The sequence below is a fragment of the Phaethon lepturus genome, unplaced genomic scaffold, assembly GCF_000687285.1.
Source record: "Phaethon lepturus isolate BGI_N335 unplaced genomic scaffold, ASM68728v1 scaffold25687, whole genome shotgun sequence".
NCBI classification, from domain to species: Eukaryota; Metazoa; Chordata; class Aves; order Phaethontiformes; family Phaethontidae; genus Phaethon; species Phaethon lepturus.
In genome coordinates, this window is record NW_010551572.1 from 136 (window position 1) to 17,695 (window position 17,560).

The 17,560-nt window shown below is 38.3% G+C and overlaps 1 protein-coding gene across 1 annotated transcript; it reads left to right on the forward strand.

Annotated features, from left to right (window-relative positions):
• Nucleotides 1-200: 200 nt before the first annotated feature.
• CRKL (v-crk avian sarcoma virus CT10 oncogene homolog-like) lies at nucleotides 201-14,338 on the forward strand. Its single transcript, XM_010290962.1, has 3 exons — nucleotides 201-514; nucleotides 4,049-4,511; nucleotides 13,594-14,338. Exons 1-3 carry the CDS (start codon nucleotides 201-203, stop codon nucleotides 13,726-13,728), a joined length of 912 nt encoding a protein of 303 aa, XP_010289264.1. The 3' UTR covers nucleotides 13,729-14,338.
• The last annotated feature ends 3,222 nt before the right edge of the window (nucleotides 14,339-17,560 follow it).

A 17,560-nucleotide genomic window follows, 5' to 3' on the forward strand; every position in this document is an offset into this window, starting at 1 on the left:
TTCCTTCTCGCTTATCCCCCTTTCCCTGGGCTTCCGATCTCCTGGGCTGGGCACTAGCCGCTTCCTCCTAGCCCCCAGCCCTCTCCGCCTCCCAGGCCTCCTTGCCCAGGCCTTCCCTTCTCCGGGTCTTTTCCTCCGCCTGGGCCTTCGGGCTTTTCACCTTCCTTCCCCCTCTCCCTTCCCCTTCCCCACCCGGAGCCATGTCCTCCGCCGCTCGTTTCGATTCGTCGGACCGCTCCAGCTGGTACGTGGGCCCGGTGTCTCGGGCGGAGGCGCAGACGCGGTTGCAAGGGCAGCGGCATGGCATGTTCCTAGTGCGGGACTCGTCCACCTGCCCGGGGGACTACGTGCTCTCCGTGTCCGAGAACTCCCGCGTTTCCCACTACATTATTAACTCCTTGCCCAACCGCCGCTTTAAGATCGGCGACCAGGAGTTTGAGCACCTGCCCGCCCTGCTGGAGTTCTACAAGATCCACTACCTGGACACCACCACCCTCATCGAGCCTGCGCCCAGGTGAGTGCCACCCTCCCTTTGCCCCACCCATTGCCATCTCTGCTCGGGGTGGCGCAAGGAGGGGGGTGTCTTAGTCCAGCCTAGTAGCTCCAGGATCTTTAACACTGGATGTAGGGCCATGCTGTGTATAGTAAGGAGACGTTTGTTTATGGCCATCTTTTGGAGCTGTTTCTAACAGTCATCCTTCTTAGCACTGTGGATGTCAGTGACCATTCTGGGTTGCTCTTTCAGTTAAATCGTCCATATAATGCACGGGGCCTGCACTTACAGTGTGTGTAGGCATATGTAAAGGTACCCTGTACATCTCTATACCACTGGCTGTAACTGCTTTGCAAGAGGGTGTGGTCGTGCTTTGTGTCAACCTTTTCTTCTGGTATTGTCCTTCTGTTCCTAGGATGGTTGAGAAGCTGGTTCAGAGGTCTTCTCCTCAGCGATTGAAGTACAGCCTTTGAGCTTAAGTTGCTGTCTGCCCCTGCATCCACATTGATTACAATAGAACAGGCCTTTATGTGATTAGGTGGATTCACCCTGTTAAGTCAGCTTTAATACATTCTAGGACAGCATTTCCCAAACTTCAAGTGGCATTTCCACCCCTCAAAACGTAAAACATTTATTTCTCAGTTTGGTTATGGCACTGCTCATCTATATCTGCATGCTGCGTGCACTACACTGAGAAATGCTATTCTAGGAGGATGGGAAAACGTGACTTGGCTATGAGCTCATTCTTTGTCCTGTTCCCAACATGGGACATACCTGCAACTTGCATCAGTAAACTGCTTATCAAGAACTCTAGAACATACTCCTTATTTTTAATTAATAAAGCCTTTCCCAGTATCTTATTTCAAAGCTTTTGGGCTTCCTGGATAGAATGAAGTGAAATAAAAGCTAGAAAAGTAGTGACACATTAAAAAAAGAAATTCACATTGGTTTGCTTCTAAATTCTGCAGTTTAAAGTCTTACTATGTTTTGCAGATTATCAAAGTCTTAGGGAAGAAGAATAACTTTGAGATTTATAGTCACAATTTAACCTTAGCATAGGCTAGTTCTTAATGACAATCAGTAAGTTGTCAAAGGTTGACAGTAACATGTCAAGTTGAAAAACTCAAGTGGTCAAAAAGTCTTTCTGTAACGCTGTCAGGTGATAGCAGGAATTGTAGAAAGAGAACTAGCTTCAAGAACTCTTGTTCTGAGTAGAGAATCTTCTGGGTAGCGATTGTGCTGTGGCTAGAGAGGAGTAGGTGAAAAAGAAAAATCACTTTCACCATTGCAGAAATGCTTAAATGGAGCTGCCTAGTTTTATGTGCATGGTTAAACTTTTGGATAGTTGGGAGGAAAAAAGCCTACACTGAAGCAATCTTTATGCTTATCTCGGTTCTCCTTAACCTGGATACTGTTGTGCCTTTCTGGATGTAAAAACTTGTTCTTAGTCATTTATGGCAATGACTGACTTGGCTTTCTCAAAACACTTAAACTTGGCTGATTCCATTTGCTCACTTGGTATTAATGAAGAGTTTTGTGTGAAACATTTTATGAACATTTTAGTACCACATTATTTTCAAGGTTTTGATTGCATATTGTTCTCTTGGCATATACAGACAGATGGGACCTAGCCTGCTGTGAACTGACAAGCTTTTTTCTAAAGCAACAAATGGAATTGACTAGGTGGTTTTCCTTAGCATGATTTTTGTTCTAAACTCTCTCAGAAAAATCAATGACATGGTTGATGGTTTGAAATTCTGTTTGAAGGAGACTTCCTGCTGCAAGAGGGAGGATGAGAGGTAGCATTTCTGGATTTTTTTTTTTTTCATTTATTTTTAGTTAGTGGACTAGATGTAGAATAGTGGTGGACAGGTATGTGCTTCAGAACTGTTATTGCTAATGCTTATTTCTCTGGCATTTTCAGGGGAACATCGCACTCAGGTGCTTGTGCTTTTGAAGGCTGTTGATTGTTTTAATTTCATAAAGTACAGTATGAAGAGATGGTTTTCGTTGCAGGATTAAGTAGTTTGTTGTATATAGCCATACAACACTTTCAGCTTTTGGAACTGACGTTTTAAACTTGTAAAACAGTTGAAAACTGACTGCTTAAGCTTTCTGTTTGTTTTGTGTCAGTAGTGAGCTCTGACCATCATTGCAGATGTTCCTGAGCTCTTCCTTATGCAGAGTGACTGCTCTCTAAAAGGTTTCCTCTCTCCCCCAACTTTGGCTGCAGCAGGGTATCTTAAAGAGGCATAGATCTTTCTGTTTAGGCTTCTGGCACATCTTGCAAAAATCATAGGGGTTTGACTTCCATCTTATTTTGCAAGTAGCAAAGGAGAATTGAAGTAGGCTAATGACATGCATTCTTGCTATCATAGTTTAGTTAATAAGCATCTGCTATGGCCTATATATGTTAAGATTTCTGACAGCTGCTTTGAATAAAATGTATAAAAGTTATGATGAAAACAGATTGCAAAATAGTCTCATTTGATGAACAATCTTAGATATCACAGACAATGAAGTGACTATTGGACAGATGATGGGTGTAGTAATAAACAATGATGTGAATAAATTAAAGGTAATATTATGGTTAATAAGGCAAAGGAATATTTCTAGATTTTTTTTTTTTTCAATTCTTACTCCATTCTTACCAGCGGATGCAACTATTTCATACTGTCTTTTATGAAGATGTCACTTTTAGGTTATTAGGTATTTAAATATGCAGTAAAGATAAGTACCTTGAAACTAACAATTTTTCTGTTATAGCAACCCTTAGAGAGTAGAAGTTGTACAAATAAGATTAGGGAGCTTAATTCCATATTACTTTCCAGAAAAGAGGGGGAAAGTGTGTCCTAAAAACACAGGATCTGCTAATCTCTTTTCTTAAAGAAAGGAGTTTTCAGTATGACTGTCTGTTCCCAGAATTCTGCATGTAAGTAGTAGGATTCAGTTAGAAAGATGCTTTACTAACAATCAGAAAGACAACATTGGACTTCTAGCTTTCAATTAGAAAACTCTGCTTATCATACCCTCCTCTTACTTTTGTTCCCTTTTTCCACTATGTTCCCTCAAGTCTGGCATTTAGAGTTACTGAATTCTTTAGAAGTGGATGCTGAAGTTAAAAATGTAATGAAGAAGACTATTTAGCTCTCCAAGAGCCCTTCCACCCCAGGTTACCCAAATAATTTTAATTTGTTTTTATGTATCATGACTAATAACTTAAGCTATAGAATTAATTTTATTCTACCATAAGATCCTCACAGCAATCCAAAACAGGTGGATGAAGACTTTGCATTATTTCTCCCCATTTTCTGCATCCATGATAGATTTTTATTGATTTTCTGGAAAAGCTAATTTGGGTATTTAAGTCATTACTTCAGAGTAGGAGTTACTCATGAAATGCCTCACAGCACTACCAAGCCAATACGTTTTTTACAAAGCTGAAAAAGTAATTCTCCTCTGATTGGTGTTCCTACTGTAAAACTGGTACTTAGCTTTGTTACTGGAAATACAAAACAATAGCTATTGCTTATCCCAAATCTTTTCTAAACTTAGGTATCCAAGTCCACCAATGGGATCTGGATCTGCCCCTGCTATGTCCACTGCAGAAGAAAATGTGGAGTATGTTCGGACTCTCTATGACTTTCCTGGCAATGATGCCGAGGATCTTCCATTTAAAAAGGGCGAGATACTGGTAATTGTAGAGAAGCCAGAAGAACAGTGGTGGAGCGCCAGAAACAAAGATGGTCGGATTGGGATGATTCCTGTTCCTTATGTAGAAAAGCTAGTCAGATCTTCTCATGGGAAGCATGGAAACAGGAATTCCAACAGTTACGGTATTCCAGAACCAGCCCATGCTTATGCTCAGCCTCAAACCGCAAGTCCCCTTCCGTCAGTATCCAGTACACCTGGAGCAGTGATCAATCCTCTGCCATCAACACAGAATGGACCAGTCTATGCCAAAGCTATCCAAAAGAGAGTACCCTGTGCTTATGACAAGACTGCGCTGGCATTAGAGGTAGGTTTTTCCTCTCAAGTCTTATGGGTTTCAATTTTTTTGTAAAATAAGAAACTAAAAATTGTTAGTGGCAAAGTTGGTGTGGATGACTTCATATGGAGTCTGCTTATCTATGTCAAGGGACTGGGAAGTTAGGTTACATTCTGAAGAAAGATCTACAAAAATTGCTTCATCTATACCACTTCCTTTGAGAAAAGTGACCAAGTTACTTCAGGACCTGTATTCACCCTCTCTTGCCTGTTCAACAGTGCAAATATGTTACAAGGGTAGCGGAGTGTATACATCCTGCTGTGGAACTAAGCACTAGTGAGAGGATGACTTTGTTTCTGCCTCTAATATTGGGGAAGGAAAGAGATGTTTCATTAGCATTGCAGAATATTCCATGTTGAGAACTGGCAGTAGCATCCTTCAGAGAAAGGTAAGGATTGCTGACAAACATAGTCTTTCTGATCCTCAGCTATAGTACGAGGTGCACTTGAGTATCTGGTGCTGAGAGCTGAAATCTGGGCAGGAATATATCAGTACTCTGGTCCCTTTTACTTTGGTTTTCAAGAGTGGAATTTGGGAAACCTTAAGACCTAAATTAGGGGCAAGGGCGTTAGATGAAAGGGTGTAGCATAGCCTCTAAACTTGTGCTGAACCTTTAATAAGTTCCTGTGCTTGCCAAAGCATTTTTTAATTTTATTTTTATTAGGGATGTCTTTAAGACTTTAGAGCTTTATTCTTTAAATGGTAAAGAATTCATGTTACAATTCTAGTTTAACTGGCATAAATGATGGATTGGAAGAAGTTCTTAAAGGTATATCCAGAACACCAAGACTGTTACTTTTACATTTGGATTATACTGAAGTTAACTCATAGTTCAAAAATGTCTTACCTGAAAAAAGTGCTAGTCTCAAAGATTAAATTTAAGCATGCTACTATACCTCGAGGAGCAAATGCAAGGAAACAAGCAAAGGAAACAACAGCATTTTAGCAAGTAAAATAATAGCGGTTTTAAAAGTATTTTTGAACTTTTCCTGTTCCTTTTTTACAATTTTTATGTAATTACTTTGCAAGTTAAATCTGTTACCTATAGCTGATACTTCTGAGTGAAATTTGAAAGGTTGTATTTGTCACTTCTAGTTATTTATAATAGTTGTCCTAAGTGTTCTTCCTTCTGCATTTGTAAAACCTCTACATGTAACTATTCTTATGGGGTTAAAAGTTAAATGTGTATCACTGGATTTTCCTTCAGTCTTATGAAATCTAGCCGCTTATTATTTGTGAACAGTGTGTGAAAATTATCACAGAGCAAAGTGTAAATTCACTGCCAACTGCACTGTACAGAAGATTCCTGCCAAAACTACTCATGCTTCTGAAAACAAAGCAAAGCAAGCAATTGATCTTGTTATGTTATGAATGTGTCATGGAGTTACTTCAGGGAACTTGCTTTGCTGCAGGGTAGGAGAACTGCTTGGAAGGCCGGCCCTCACAAATAGATTCTTCTGACTTGCTCTTTAGTGACCTAGTTAATCCTGTCATTTTAGCTACTCTAGTATACCAGTAAGATTAATTCTCTGACCAACATGTAGGCTTGAATTGTTTTGAACCTTCAAATTGATGAAGTTTTGTTTTGAGAGATTCTTCTCTTCCACTGAATTCTAGTCACTTACTGCTTCATGTCTTTGTGTCTCCCACCACTGGCATATTTTGTCTTCCTATGTAGTCTGTTTTCTTTGCAAGTGCACTTTAGCCACACTGTGGCTCCTCAAGAGGATTCAGAAGCAGAATGCTGGGAATTGATCTACACTTTCATTTAAAATCAGTGATTACAGCTTCTCCATACCTATACATGCATAGGGAACTTTAGCAACCTCATTATAGCAGTATTTTTTGTCACATGTACTACTCTTAAAGAAAGAAATCAGCTTATTTTCATGATCTTCTTTCAGATTGCCTAACACCTGCTTGGCCCTGATGATGTATTTAATCCTAGCCTTGTCAGGGCTCTACATGTCACTAACTAATCTGGACCATTTGAAGCTTCTGTTTTGTAAGAGCACTAAAAGTAGCTAGTGGTAGGGGAAGAAAAGGGTATGGGGAAGGTTTTGGGGGAAAAAGTTAATGGTGTTCTTTCAGAATAATAGTATTTGACAGTACGCTACCTTAATATAGATGTACTTTAAATCACAGTTTAACTTGTACAGGTAGAACACCTTGTTAGTATAATTAAACAGTGCCTGATTGTGTAATCTCATTTAAACTGATAAAACAATATGAGAGCAAAATATCTGTGTGCTGGCTCTAGCTTTGTGTGGTCAGCACACAGACAGTACTTAAAAGGAAGAGAATACCAGCTGGAGTAAATAAAGCTATTGCGTAGTAATCTGCTCAACTTCCTTTTAAGTGGAGGGATGTCATTCTCCTGGGTTCAGCTTGAAAATGGGACAAGCTCTCTGCTTGCAAGTCTAGTTTTTCTATTGTACATCATTGTTTACATAAGCTGTCAGATTCTTAAAGAAAAGATAAAGATTCATAGCCTGTTACAGAGAGATTTGTTTTGTAAGGAAGGTATAATTACTTTTTTTAAATACCTTACAAGTAATATTTTTCATGTGAAACAAGTGAATATTCTACTGAAAATCTGAAACAAGATCTGTTTGGTTGGATAATGATGTGTGTTTAACTTTTAAATAGTATTTAAAGTGTGACAGTTTAAGGGCAACTACAATGTTGTTCCTGTAAGGATACTAGTTAATATGGCATTTATTACAATTTAGACCTTACTGGGATAAAATTATTTAGCATTCCTGTTGGTATTATTGAAGTCACTAACGTCTAAATGTTGACTTGGTTCTACTGCATTATATACTCTACTTTTATTCTCTACAATAAAAAATTAAATAGTAATCTGTTTATAGACTAAAAAGTTTTAACTATAGCTACTATCTCAACACATACAGTTGGTATACATATAATTTTGGGCATCTCCCTGCACCAGTGAAAATTAGTAAAGCCAACGATAAATTATATGTATCTCTTAAGACCTACGCATACTGTTGTCAGTTGAGTTAGTTACCTTGGCAGTTCAGATTTAATGTTTTTAATGGAATGATTGAAGTCTGCAGTTTCTCACTACAACCAACTTCACTACTCATGTGTGTAGTATTTTCATGGATACTGCAATAGAAAAACCAAAACAACCAACCAAACCACACAAAAAAACCCCCCCAACCAAACCAACAACCAATGACCCAGATCTGTTTCTCATGTGCTCCTAGCCAAGAAGCAATTTCCTTCCTTTCTGGTGCTCTAGGGGAAGGAATATGAAGGACAGAGATAGTGTCCTGTATTTACTGGGACGAGAATGCTACATTACAGGGTTATGTACTACTGTTCTTCAATCCTGCTTTTCTTTGGGAAAACTGGGAGGGCAGTCCTGTGTTCAAAGGTTATACAGGATAGCACTTTAACAAGGTGATGAATTCTGTAAGAGCAGAGATTCTTTGGCACTGCTACTGTGATATAGAGCAGCAAAGTCTACCTTAAAGTTTCTCAGCATTTAATAACCTGTAGTTCTATAGCCAGCCTGTTAATAATACCCTAATGAAGCCTTGTTTTGAACTGGCATGCTCTAAGCAGCACATGATGCATATGCAGTGCCCAGTAGACTAAGACCTGGTATGCTTTACCTTAAAGGAGCTTATCTCTTGGTAGTTGGGTACTTCTTGTTTGGATCCAAGCAGTTGATTGATGGATAACTTCTACACAACAAAGTTCTTTATGTCCAGCATGGTCAGTAGATAAACTAGTGGTAGATAATTCCCTTAAAATTAGTGAACTGTTTGAAGGTTGATGTGAACAACAAATTCTACATTCATTTATAAAATGGAATGAAACAGCATAAGGAACCAGAAAATGGGAGACCAGCAGCAGCCACTAGACTTAACGTCTGTCATGTGTTTAAACAATGGTTTGTATATTGCAAACACTGTAATAGTGTCATAGACCATTTTGAAGGCAGTCGTAGTCCTAGAGTTCATCTCCACACTTAACATGACAGTGTTATGGAATCCGAAATTTATTTTTTTTAAACAACAGCTTCACTGTATTTTTGTAGCAAAGTTTTTACTCTAATGATGGCTTTTTCTAGACCTGTGCCAGCACTATAGTATTAAGTAGTTTATCTGTTCATGATATACCAAACATATACATGTATGTTTGCTAGTACAGAGTTAACCTGTCACTGAAATGTTTTGACGAAATAAATATCCATTCACCCTAATTATATAACTGACTTAGAATATTTCTATTGAGCTTGTTACAATTAGGTTACAGTTAACTTTTTTCCTCTTCAAAGCAAAGTTGAGACAAGTAGGGCAAAATGTGCTAGTAGTAGAACTTTCTTAATTGGGAAATTAGGCTACTTCTTCCACTAGACGACAAGCATTGTGCTTTTCTTAAGCCAAGGAAGCTTAGTATTTCTGTCTTAAAATCTAAACCTTGGAGGTTAGATGCATTTTAATGTTTAAGCAAAATATTGAGCCTATACTTGTGTAGTGTGTTGATCGGGGAGCTTTAGTTCTGCCAACTGTTGAATTGAAAGTGACATTGGCAGCAGGATTCCTGTGTCTGTGCTGACGTGCACCAACTTTTCAGTATTCTACCTTTGAAAATACAACTGACAATTACTTCAAAGATTTTGTGTGCAATCTTACTCTTTGTAACTTACTTTTCCAGTCAAAGTTATTGATGGTTCCCATCATGATAGTGCTGAGTGCCTCACAATTTAATATACGTTCACCCTCAGAGCTGTTTGCAGAGTTTGTTTTCAGATGAAACTGAAAGCAACACAGATAACCTAGCCAAGACTCTGTGCTACAGTGAGATTCAGTGTGGCTCAAGAATGATGGTCTTTGGGAGTTCTGAGCTCTCCATATTTGTACAGTCATCACAGCTGGCTTAATCAGATGGAGGCAAGCTACCATCATTTAATGAAAAGCAGCACTTTATCTGCTGTGCTGCAACTCCAACTCTGGCACTTGACCTAGCTATACTTAAAATGCAAACTTCTGTTGTTAGATTAATCGCATCTAGGGCTTCAACATTTCTGTGCTGCCCTTTGACCTGCTTTCATGGTCTTTCCAATGAACTACTTGACTCTCTGGTTTGTGCATCAACTATTATTTTTCTGGCACACAACATCAGAAAGTGAGGGATAATTAACCTGTGCTTTCAGCCTGTTGGTTTCTTGAATCTACTAACACGTAAAGCACCAGCTACTTCAGTGTCATGTTGTCCTGTCTGCAGTGCAACTGAACTCTGCCTCATTTGTGTAGCTCAGCTTTGTACCTTTTGGGGATATCAAGTAATTTCTTAGGTGTTGAACCTTGTTTATTATTCTCTGTAACAGGCAGCTGGCCTGAACAATTGTTTGGTTTTTGGTACTAATGCTAGTATCACCAAAGAAGGTGAGTTGTGACACCAATTAGGATACAAACTGAGATTCAACACCCCCTAAATTCCAGAGCGCAATATGTTTTCTATAGCTATTGACCCAGTGAGCAAAAATGATGATTTAGAGTTTTAATGGATTTTTATCTCCTTAAACTTGTATTACAGAACTCTATCAGCCATAGAACTCTTAACATACAACTGTTGGAGTATCTGTAAAACACGCTGAATTGGTTGACTGTGTGACTAAAATGGCATGCAGGAAACCTTTTGCAGTGTATGAATCAGCTTCAAATGGAAGACAGGTATGGAAGAATCTAGAGTGAATGAAGTAACCTTTCTGACTGGCATGTACCACAGCTTGTGTTTCCCCAGGGCTTTGAATTCATGCTGTAACAGGGACATAATGAAAGGATGCTATCTAAAATACGTTTTGATTTTTATCATTTGGGTGGAACCAAATGGCTGCATTTCAGAAGTATTACTCATTTCAGCAGTTGATACTTCCATCCAGTGATGCTGGCATGCTTTACAAGTGAATTAACGTATCTGAGAGATGCTGAAACTAAGGAAGTATTATCCTAATTTATAGATAAGGGCCATGAGCTGTCCAGAGTCATACAGGAAGTTTGTGGCAGAGATGAGAATAGAACCAGGTCTCCTGACTCTGTCCTGTGCCTAATCATAAGACAATCCTTCTGCCTGGCTTAAAATGTTCTCTGAAAAAAATAGTGCATTAAATAAGTGGGAGATGACATCTCAGCTGACCACATTATAGATGCTTTAAAAATAATTTACCAAATATTGCTTTTAGTTAGTATTTTGGGGAAAAAATACATTGAGGGACTACTTGACCAGATTCTTCTAGACATTGTCAAATGGAGGTCTTTTAATGTAAGATCCATGAATTATTCTACCGTGACATAAAGGTTCCTTCTCCAAAAATCTTGTTTCAACATGCTGTTTCATTTAATCTTCTCAGGGGAAATGCATTTTTTTAATATATCACAAGCGGATATTCAGAAACTTTCATAAAAAACAAAAACAATCCACCACTCAAATCAATCTACTATTCCAGTGGTTCTTGGCATATGGGAGTATTTTTTGAGCAGCTTTTGTCAGCTAGCACTTTTTAATGGCAAATAGTGATTTGTAGCAACTTTGCCCACCCAGCATTCTAAATAACATTTTACATTGTTAATCTACATGGCAGTTTGTTGCAGTGCAGTAGACTTACAATGTAGATTTTTCTTCCACTCAGCTGAAGCAAGACTTCCATACCTATTTATGTTGTGGAAATCATTCCAAGTCAAATTGAAGGATATCTTTTTCTAGAGATTCAAAATGAATAATGGATCAATCTCTACAGCATGTGAGCAGAATTAAATTGTCAGACTCTCAGAAAATGCAAGTCCATGTTTTTGATGCAGTGTACTACAGATTATTTTTTTTTGTCCCATGAATAAGATTAAAGTGTTTGAGAGTGGATTGGTTCTACAGTGTGGTGCAAATGCAGTTTCTTACCAGGTTTTAACTGTTGTGATGTTGGCTGCGTCTTCTTGAATTTGGGTCTAAAACTTGGATCTCTCTTCAAGGGTTATTTAAATCTAGCAATGTAACACTGAGTATTTCTAGAAGTTGTGAGCCTTTTCGTGAAGAGACATTTGTTAGGTTCCTGTTTAGGTCATCTTGTTACTATTTAAAGCTTTCTCTAGCCTTTCTATTCAGTGCAGTCTGACAAATTGTGCCTCTTAGCAAATACACAGTTAAAGCATGCTGCAGTAGTCTGTGAAGAGATGAAATCCAGTCAAATTAATGCTATATGTATGTGCTAACCTATCATGGGCAGTGTATAACTACTTAATAGTATATGCTGGCTTCATGCCTGATTTTTAGGAACAGCTTAAGTAAAGATGTCCACTTAAAGTAATATGGTCTCAGTTATTATCCAGGAACTTACGTGAGTTCAGAGGGTTTTCTCTGCTCTTAAAAGCACAAGATTACAATTGTTCCACGTGTGACAGTCTCAAAGGGAGAGAGTGGACAACCCAAGTAGTGGAGGAAGCAACACATTTTGCTTAAATGTCTAATTTCATTCTAATATGCAACGTAAATCTCTAAGAAGAGTTTCAAAGGTTGAGAAATTTTATTTTAAGAGATATAACACTGCTTGACTGCCAAGGAGTTTATTATAGTGCTTTAAACTTCACGTAAGGAGTCTTGCTTCTGAGTGATCTTCAAAAAATATCTATTGGAGTAGTGGTAACTACTTTAAATCGGCTTCAGATCATCTGAATGATGTCAGCAACATGCATGCTATTTTGTAAACTCAGGGTTTCTTTCTTTAAGGGAAAATATACAGGTCTTACCTAAAAAGTTTTAATCTAAGGCCCTTGGCCAAGGTCCTTAAACTATCTGCATCAGGTCTGAATTTTACTATTTATTTAGATAATGTAGACAAATTGTTTATACATACTGTATCAGGACTAAAATTTAGTTCTTCCTTCAATAAGAAGATCAAAGCTAGTTACCTTTGGATTCCACAGAAGTAGCTTGGTAAGCTGAGACTCGACTACAAAGAGCTTGGTCCTAGTTTGGGGAAGAAATTTACAGTTTGCCATTGGTCATAGGCTGGTTCTACTTCTTGTGACAGTAGTTATTAGCTGCTAATGTCACTTGTCTAATATTTACTATGGTTACCACACAGAGTAAATTAAGTAAACAGGAAGGGAGGTGTAAAGCCAGAGAGCTGCTGCAACAGACCACATGTTCAGCTATTCTGAAGCATTTAAGGGAGAAATGACTATTTAGCTAGTCTTGAACACTACTTGTTCAAATTGGCTATTTTGCTTTCTAAGTTACCCTAATCCAAATTAAATACAAGCATTGAACAAGGATAAGAGTACAATTTATCATTCGGGCTGATGTTTCTTGCTCGATCACAGTTTAGCTTTTCTCATCTTTCACCGCCAAATAAGAAGGCACAGAGTTATAGTAGAAAAGGCCTGACATGTCATCATGCCTGTTTCAAATTCTTCACAGAGGTGAAAACAACAAATAAAGCTACAATCTGTACATCTAATACTTTAAAAAATAAAGTTTGAAACTGCTTTTTGCCTGCTTCAGAAGTGTACCATTATTTTGGAAAACTACAGTAGCCTCTTGGTGATAATCAGAACTAGAACTTGAAGTAATGGTTTCTTTGCCAAATTTCCTTTGAAATAAGCCAGCTGATGCTAAAACCATTATGAGTACTGTGCCCTTTTGAATGGATGTTGCATCTCATTATTGATGGTAGCTTTAGTGATGTTAATTTATATCTAAGCTAAATATATTGTTGCATGAAGCTGTAACCTTTCCTATAGGAAAAACTGTAGTTCAATTTATCTGAACATGTAAATACACATTTAGTTAAAAGCCTGAATGAGAGTGCAGACAACATTACCACGTTTAGCAGCAAAATGTTGGTGTCTTAGTTAAGCAAAAGTAACTTTTCTTTTCAGTTGATCCTTATGCCAAGAAGAGGGTGGAGGGTTTTTTCCCCTATGATGGGCTTGTATTTGTTCCTCTTAATTTGATTTGTATCAGAGGTGGGATTCCCATTTCCCATGTGTGATCTTTTTTTTTTTTTTTTTACATTATGCAGGTTGGTGATATTGTGAAGGTTACAAGGATGAACATAAACGGTCAGTGGGAAGGAGAAGTCAACGGTCGAAAAGGGCTCTTCCCATTCACGCATGTCAAAATATTTGACCCTCAAAACCCAGATGAGAACGAATGATTCCCTCTGCCCAATTTACACTGCTGCTTCATTTTCCTGGCTATCATTAGCATTGTTTGAGGTGGGATGATGACTTAATGGCACATTGCTAGCATTGCCCAATTTCCAGCTTGCTGCAGTTTGACGGTTCTTTTAATATACATTTGGAATACATACAACTGAAGTCACTGCCTGACCTTCATACCATAGTTGCGCCATCCAGAATTTAGTTTTACTTTTAAAACTCTGTTGGGCCTTAAGCTGGAGAAGACTGAACCAGAATATAGCAGAGAAGTATGGGAAGAAAACCTTTCCTGTTGACACTTCCGTGGACTTTTTCTGGCTTGCTCAGTAGGAAAAGCCCTAATCTTAGATCAAACATGCGACTTGTGCATTACTGTCCAACAAAAAGCAACAATAAAAATGCAATTTTAGGACTGAGGAAGACTTAGTTTTAAGAGAACCTGTCCTAAGGTAGTACATTTAAAATGATGGTCTCTTTAAAGGACAATAATTGAAGCTTATGTATTCTAAGCAGTTGTATTAGAAGCTGCTCTTTTCTGTTAACTCTTAAGCTTGTTGTTGACCTTCCTGAAACAGTGTGTGTTAAATGCAAATAACCATTGATTGAGCTGCATTGAAGCTGAGGCATTTATTTATAAGGAAACTTAGGAGGGGTTGATACTTGTAACCTGTTTTTGGCATACTTAATGCATTTCTGTTGATATTTGCAAGCACTAACTGTAGAAAGTGAGCTTTAAAGGGAAACACTTTGGCCTGGTCTACATACAGCTCTTCTGCAGTGTTGAAAATGTAGTTTTACTAGTATAGAAGCGCTTGTCACCAAGCTGTTACTTGGTGGACAGGCTGATCAGATTGCCATGGTGTGGAGAGGTAGGAAAGGAGTGGGACAGAAGAATTTGGTAAATACTAATAAAATCCTCTTATTTAAACATACACCTTTTATACCCATTTCTCTACAGGCTCCCTTCTCTCTCCAAAGTTTCCTAGCTATGCCAGCCCCAGCTTGTTGAAAGCTACTTTTCAAACACAGTACCTTTTTTCTAGGGTGTCTCCGTGTTGCTGTGCTTCTTTTCCAGAGCTGCTTCCATCATCTTTTTTTTCTTCCCTCTTTTTTCCTTGCTTGCATCCCATGTCCTCTGTATGCCACCATCTTGTTTTACCCTTCCACATGAGTTGGCTCTGGTTTATATATGCCCCAGATCTGCCCCCTGCCCCAGCATCCTCTAGAAACTGGTTAATTGGAGTCAGCTGCCTGTGTTCCCTCATGTGATAAATTAACGCTCAGGCTGGAGGAGGCCACAAAGGTGTCTATTATCAGTATAGCTTCTTTCCCTTTTTCTGTATGTAAGCTGTACTGCTGTAATTGTACTTACAGCAGGGAAGTATACGGCTGCAGCTAAATAAGTACAATTCATGCCCTTCAGGTTTAAGTCCTTAGCCCGTGTACAGGATATGAAAGCTTAGGTACAGTGATATCCTGTGCTGCCTTCTTTAAATGTGTTTTCTAGGTGAACTGGAATGCTCTTTTAAAAATAATTGAACACTGAATTAATGGAATGCACATCTGCAAAGACTACAACTACAAAACCTCCCTTTTCAGACAGTCCGCTTAAAGAAGAATGTCTGTTGCAGAAGCTGACAGGAAAACAGCAGCCCCAATTTTTCAACTTTTGAAGGCTGTCAATTGTAGCAAAATGAGAAACCACAGAATCTCACCGGTTCTTCTAAATGTCAAATTTTGTAAAAGTTGTTGTCTTAAGTTCCAGCATGTTTTCTTATTTATCTGTGTTGCTTGATCCTAATAAAAGCACGTTGTTCTTAGCTCCTGTGAAAGGGCCGTGAGAGCCTTAATTGGAAGGCACTGAAGAAATGCAAAAATGGCATTTGCAACGAGACATTGAAAATGCCAGGGTTTTTAAAGAAGCCTGTCCGTTCATGTTAGCTATTTTCTGTAGTATTGATCAAGTGGCTGACGGTCTAGAAGTTCTTGTAGAGCATTTTACTACCAAATTAACTGTGAAGTAGAGTAGCATTGACTGAAGTGTTTGGTGCTGTAAGAGTAATTCTTGACAATAGGCATTGACATTTTGTCTTGCAAAGAAAAGCTATGCAGCTCTTTTAACTAAAGAAGGTCATGCTTTTTCTGTGCCCCCACTATACCTGTAAGTTTACTACATAGATTGTACTACTGAAAGTCATCTTTCCAATACAGAAACTGCACTAAACTCAGTCTGCTGCAGAGAAATCTTATTTCAGACCTGACCTAGTTACAGGCAGCTCTTCAGAAGACTGATTGTAGAATTCTTCCTTTGCATGGTAAAGAAATACTGTGAGATTTGAGATCTTGAGCACAGCTGTTGACCTAGTTTTTTTTTTTCTTCACTGAAATAAATGTCTTTACTCATCCCCTTGTCGAATAAGGTATCTACTTGGAACACAAGCATTGTTTTAAGTTAAGTTTCATTATGTTCTGAAACTGCAGAAAAGCAAAATATTTTACCTTCAAAACTATGCAAAACTTGTGTGTAGAGGCATCTGATGCAAAGACAAGAATTCTTAAATTTCTGTGAACCTGGTTTTAGGCAGTGGATGAACAGTATGAGCGGTATGTTCAATGTGGTTTAAATGTAGCATACTGACCAGCCTAAGCTGACTGTAACCTTGCTTCAAAACATGTCTTTGCTATTTTACTATGAGACAAATATTTTCATACAAAGACTGCATTTCATCAGTTTGTGTTTCTCTTTGAAGGACTGGGGATTCTCAATCGCTTGTTGCTTGCTTACACGTGTGCTGTCTGTTGCTTTATGAAGCCTCTTAAATTTGAGTGATGACTTATCAGTGTAAGTGTTCCTTGGGTGTGTAAGGTATACTTCATATGAAGCATGAGAGCTTACAAGTGATGGCTTCAATCTATGCACCATTAAAGTTGATCGTGCTTTTGAACTAGGAGCTGGTTTAATTACCTGGTGCCACAATAGTTTACTATCATGAAAGGCTTACTGTCTGACTTCCTCCTGTTGTGTACATGTGTAAATAGACATTGAAGCCTCCGACCAGTCTGAAAGTTTAAATGAAAACTGTTTTAATCAGTGTCCATCACTGGATAAGCGCTAATTTAATTCATGATTGTTTACAAATTGGGAAAGAATAAACAAAAGGGAATATCCTGTTTGGGTTGGGGCTCTGAAGAGCCTGAGCATTATTTTTGTAAAGGGAAAAACAGCATTCTTTGTGCCATTTCATGTGCCTGTAAAGTAATTTTTTATATTGTATTAACATCCTGGGAACGAGTGGGCTGCCTTTGTTTTCTAGTCAAGTTTTCAAGCATTTTCCTCAATACCTGCATTTGAAAGTAAGACCTGCCTAAAAGACTGCCTTTTGGGACCAGTGAGAGCATTCTTGTATAGCTGTCATTTTCTGTTTACTTTTGTTAAAAGAAAGTGTGTTTTGGGACAAGGATACAATTATCGCAGTGGGAAAGGTGGCCTTGTATTTGAGACAGTCTTCACTGTGTAAACTTTAAAACACAATATGTAATTTAAAGACCATGATCTTCAGGCAATAATATTAAGTGTAAGCTTTTAAAGTTTATTTTGGGGATCATAGCTTGTTTTATTTTTTGTGCTATAAGATTAACAGTATTAAATGAATTATATTCTTAGAATATATGGAGTGTCTTTTCTTAAGATTAGTGCCTTTTTAATTTCTTACTCCACTTATTTCATAGAACTGGTCCCAACATCAAGCCACTGTTGTTTTTTTTCCCCAGTGCCCTGTTTGTACAGTCTAAATAAAACTTGCCTCAACTTGCAGTATTATTTGTTGT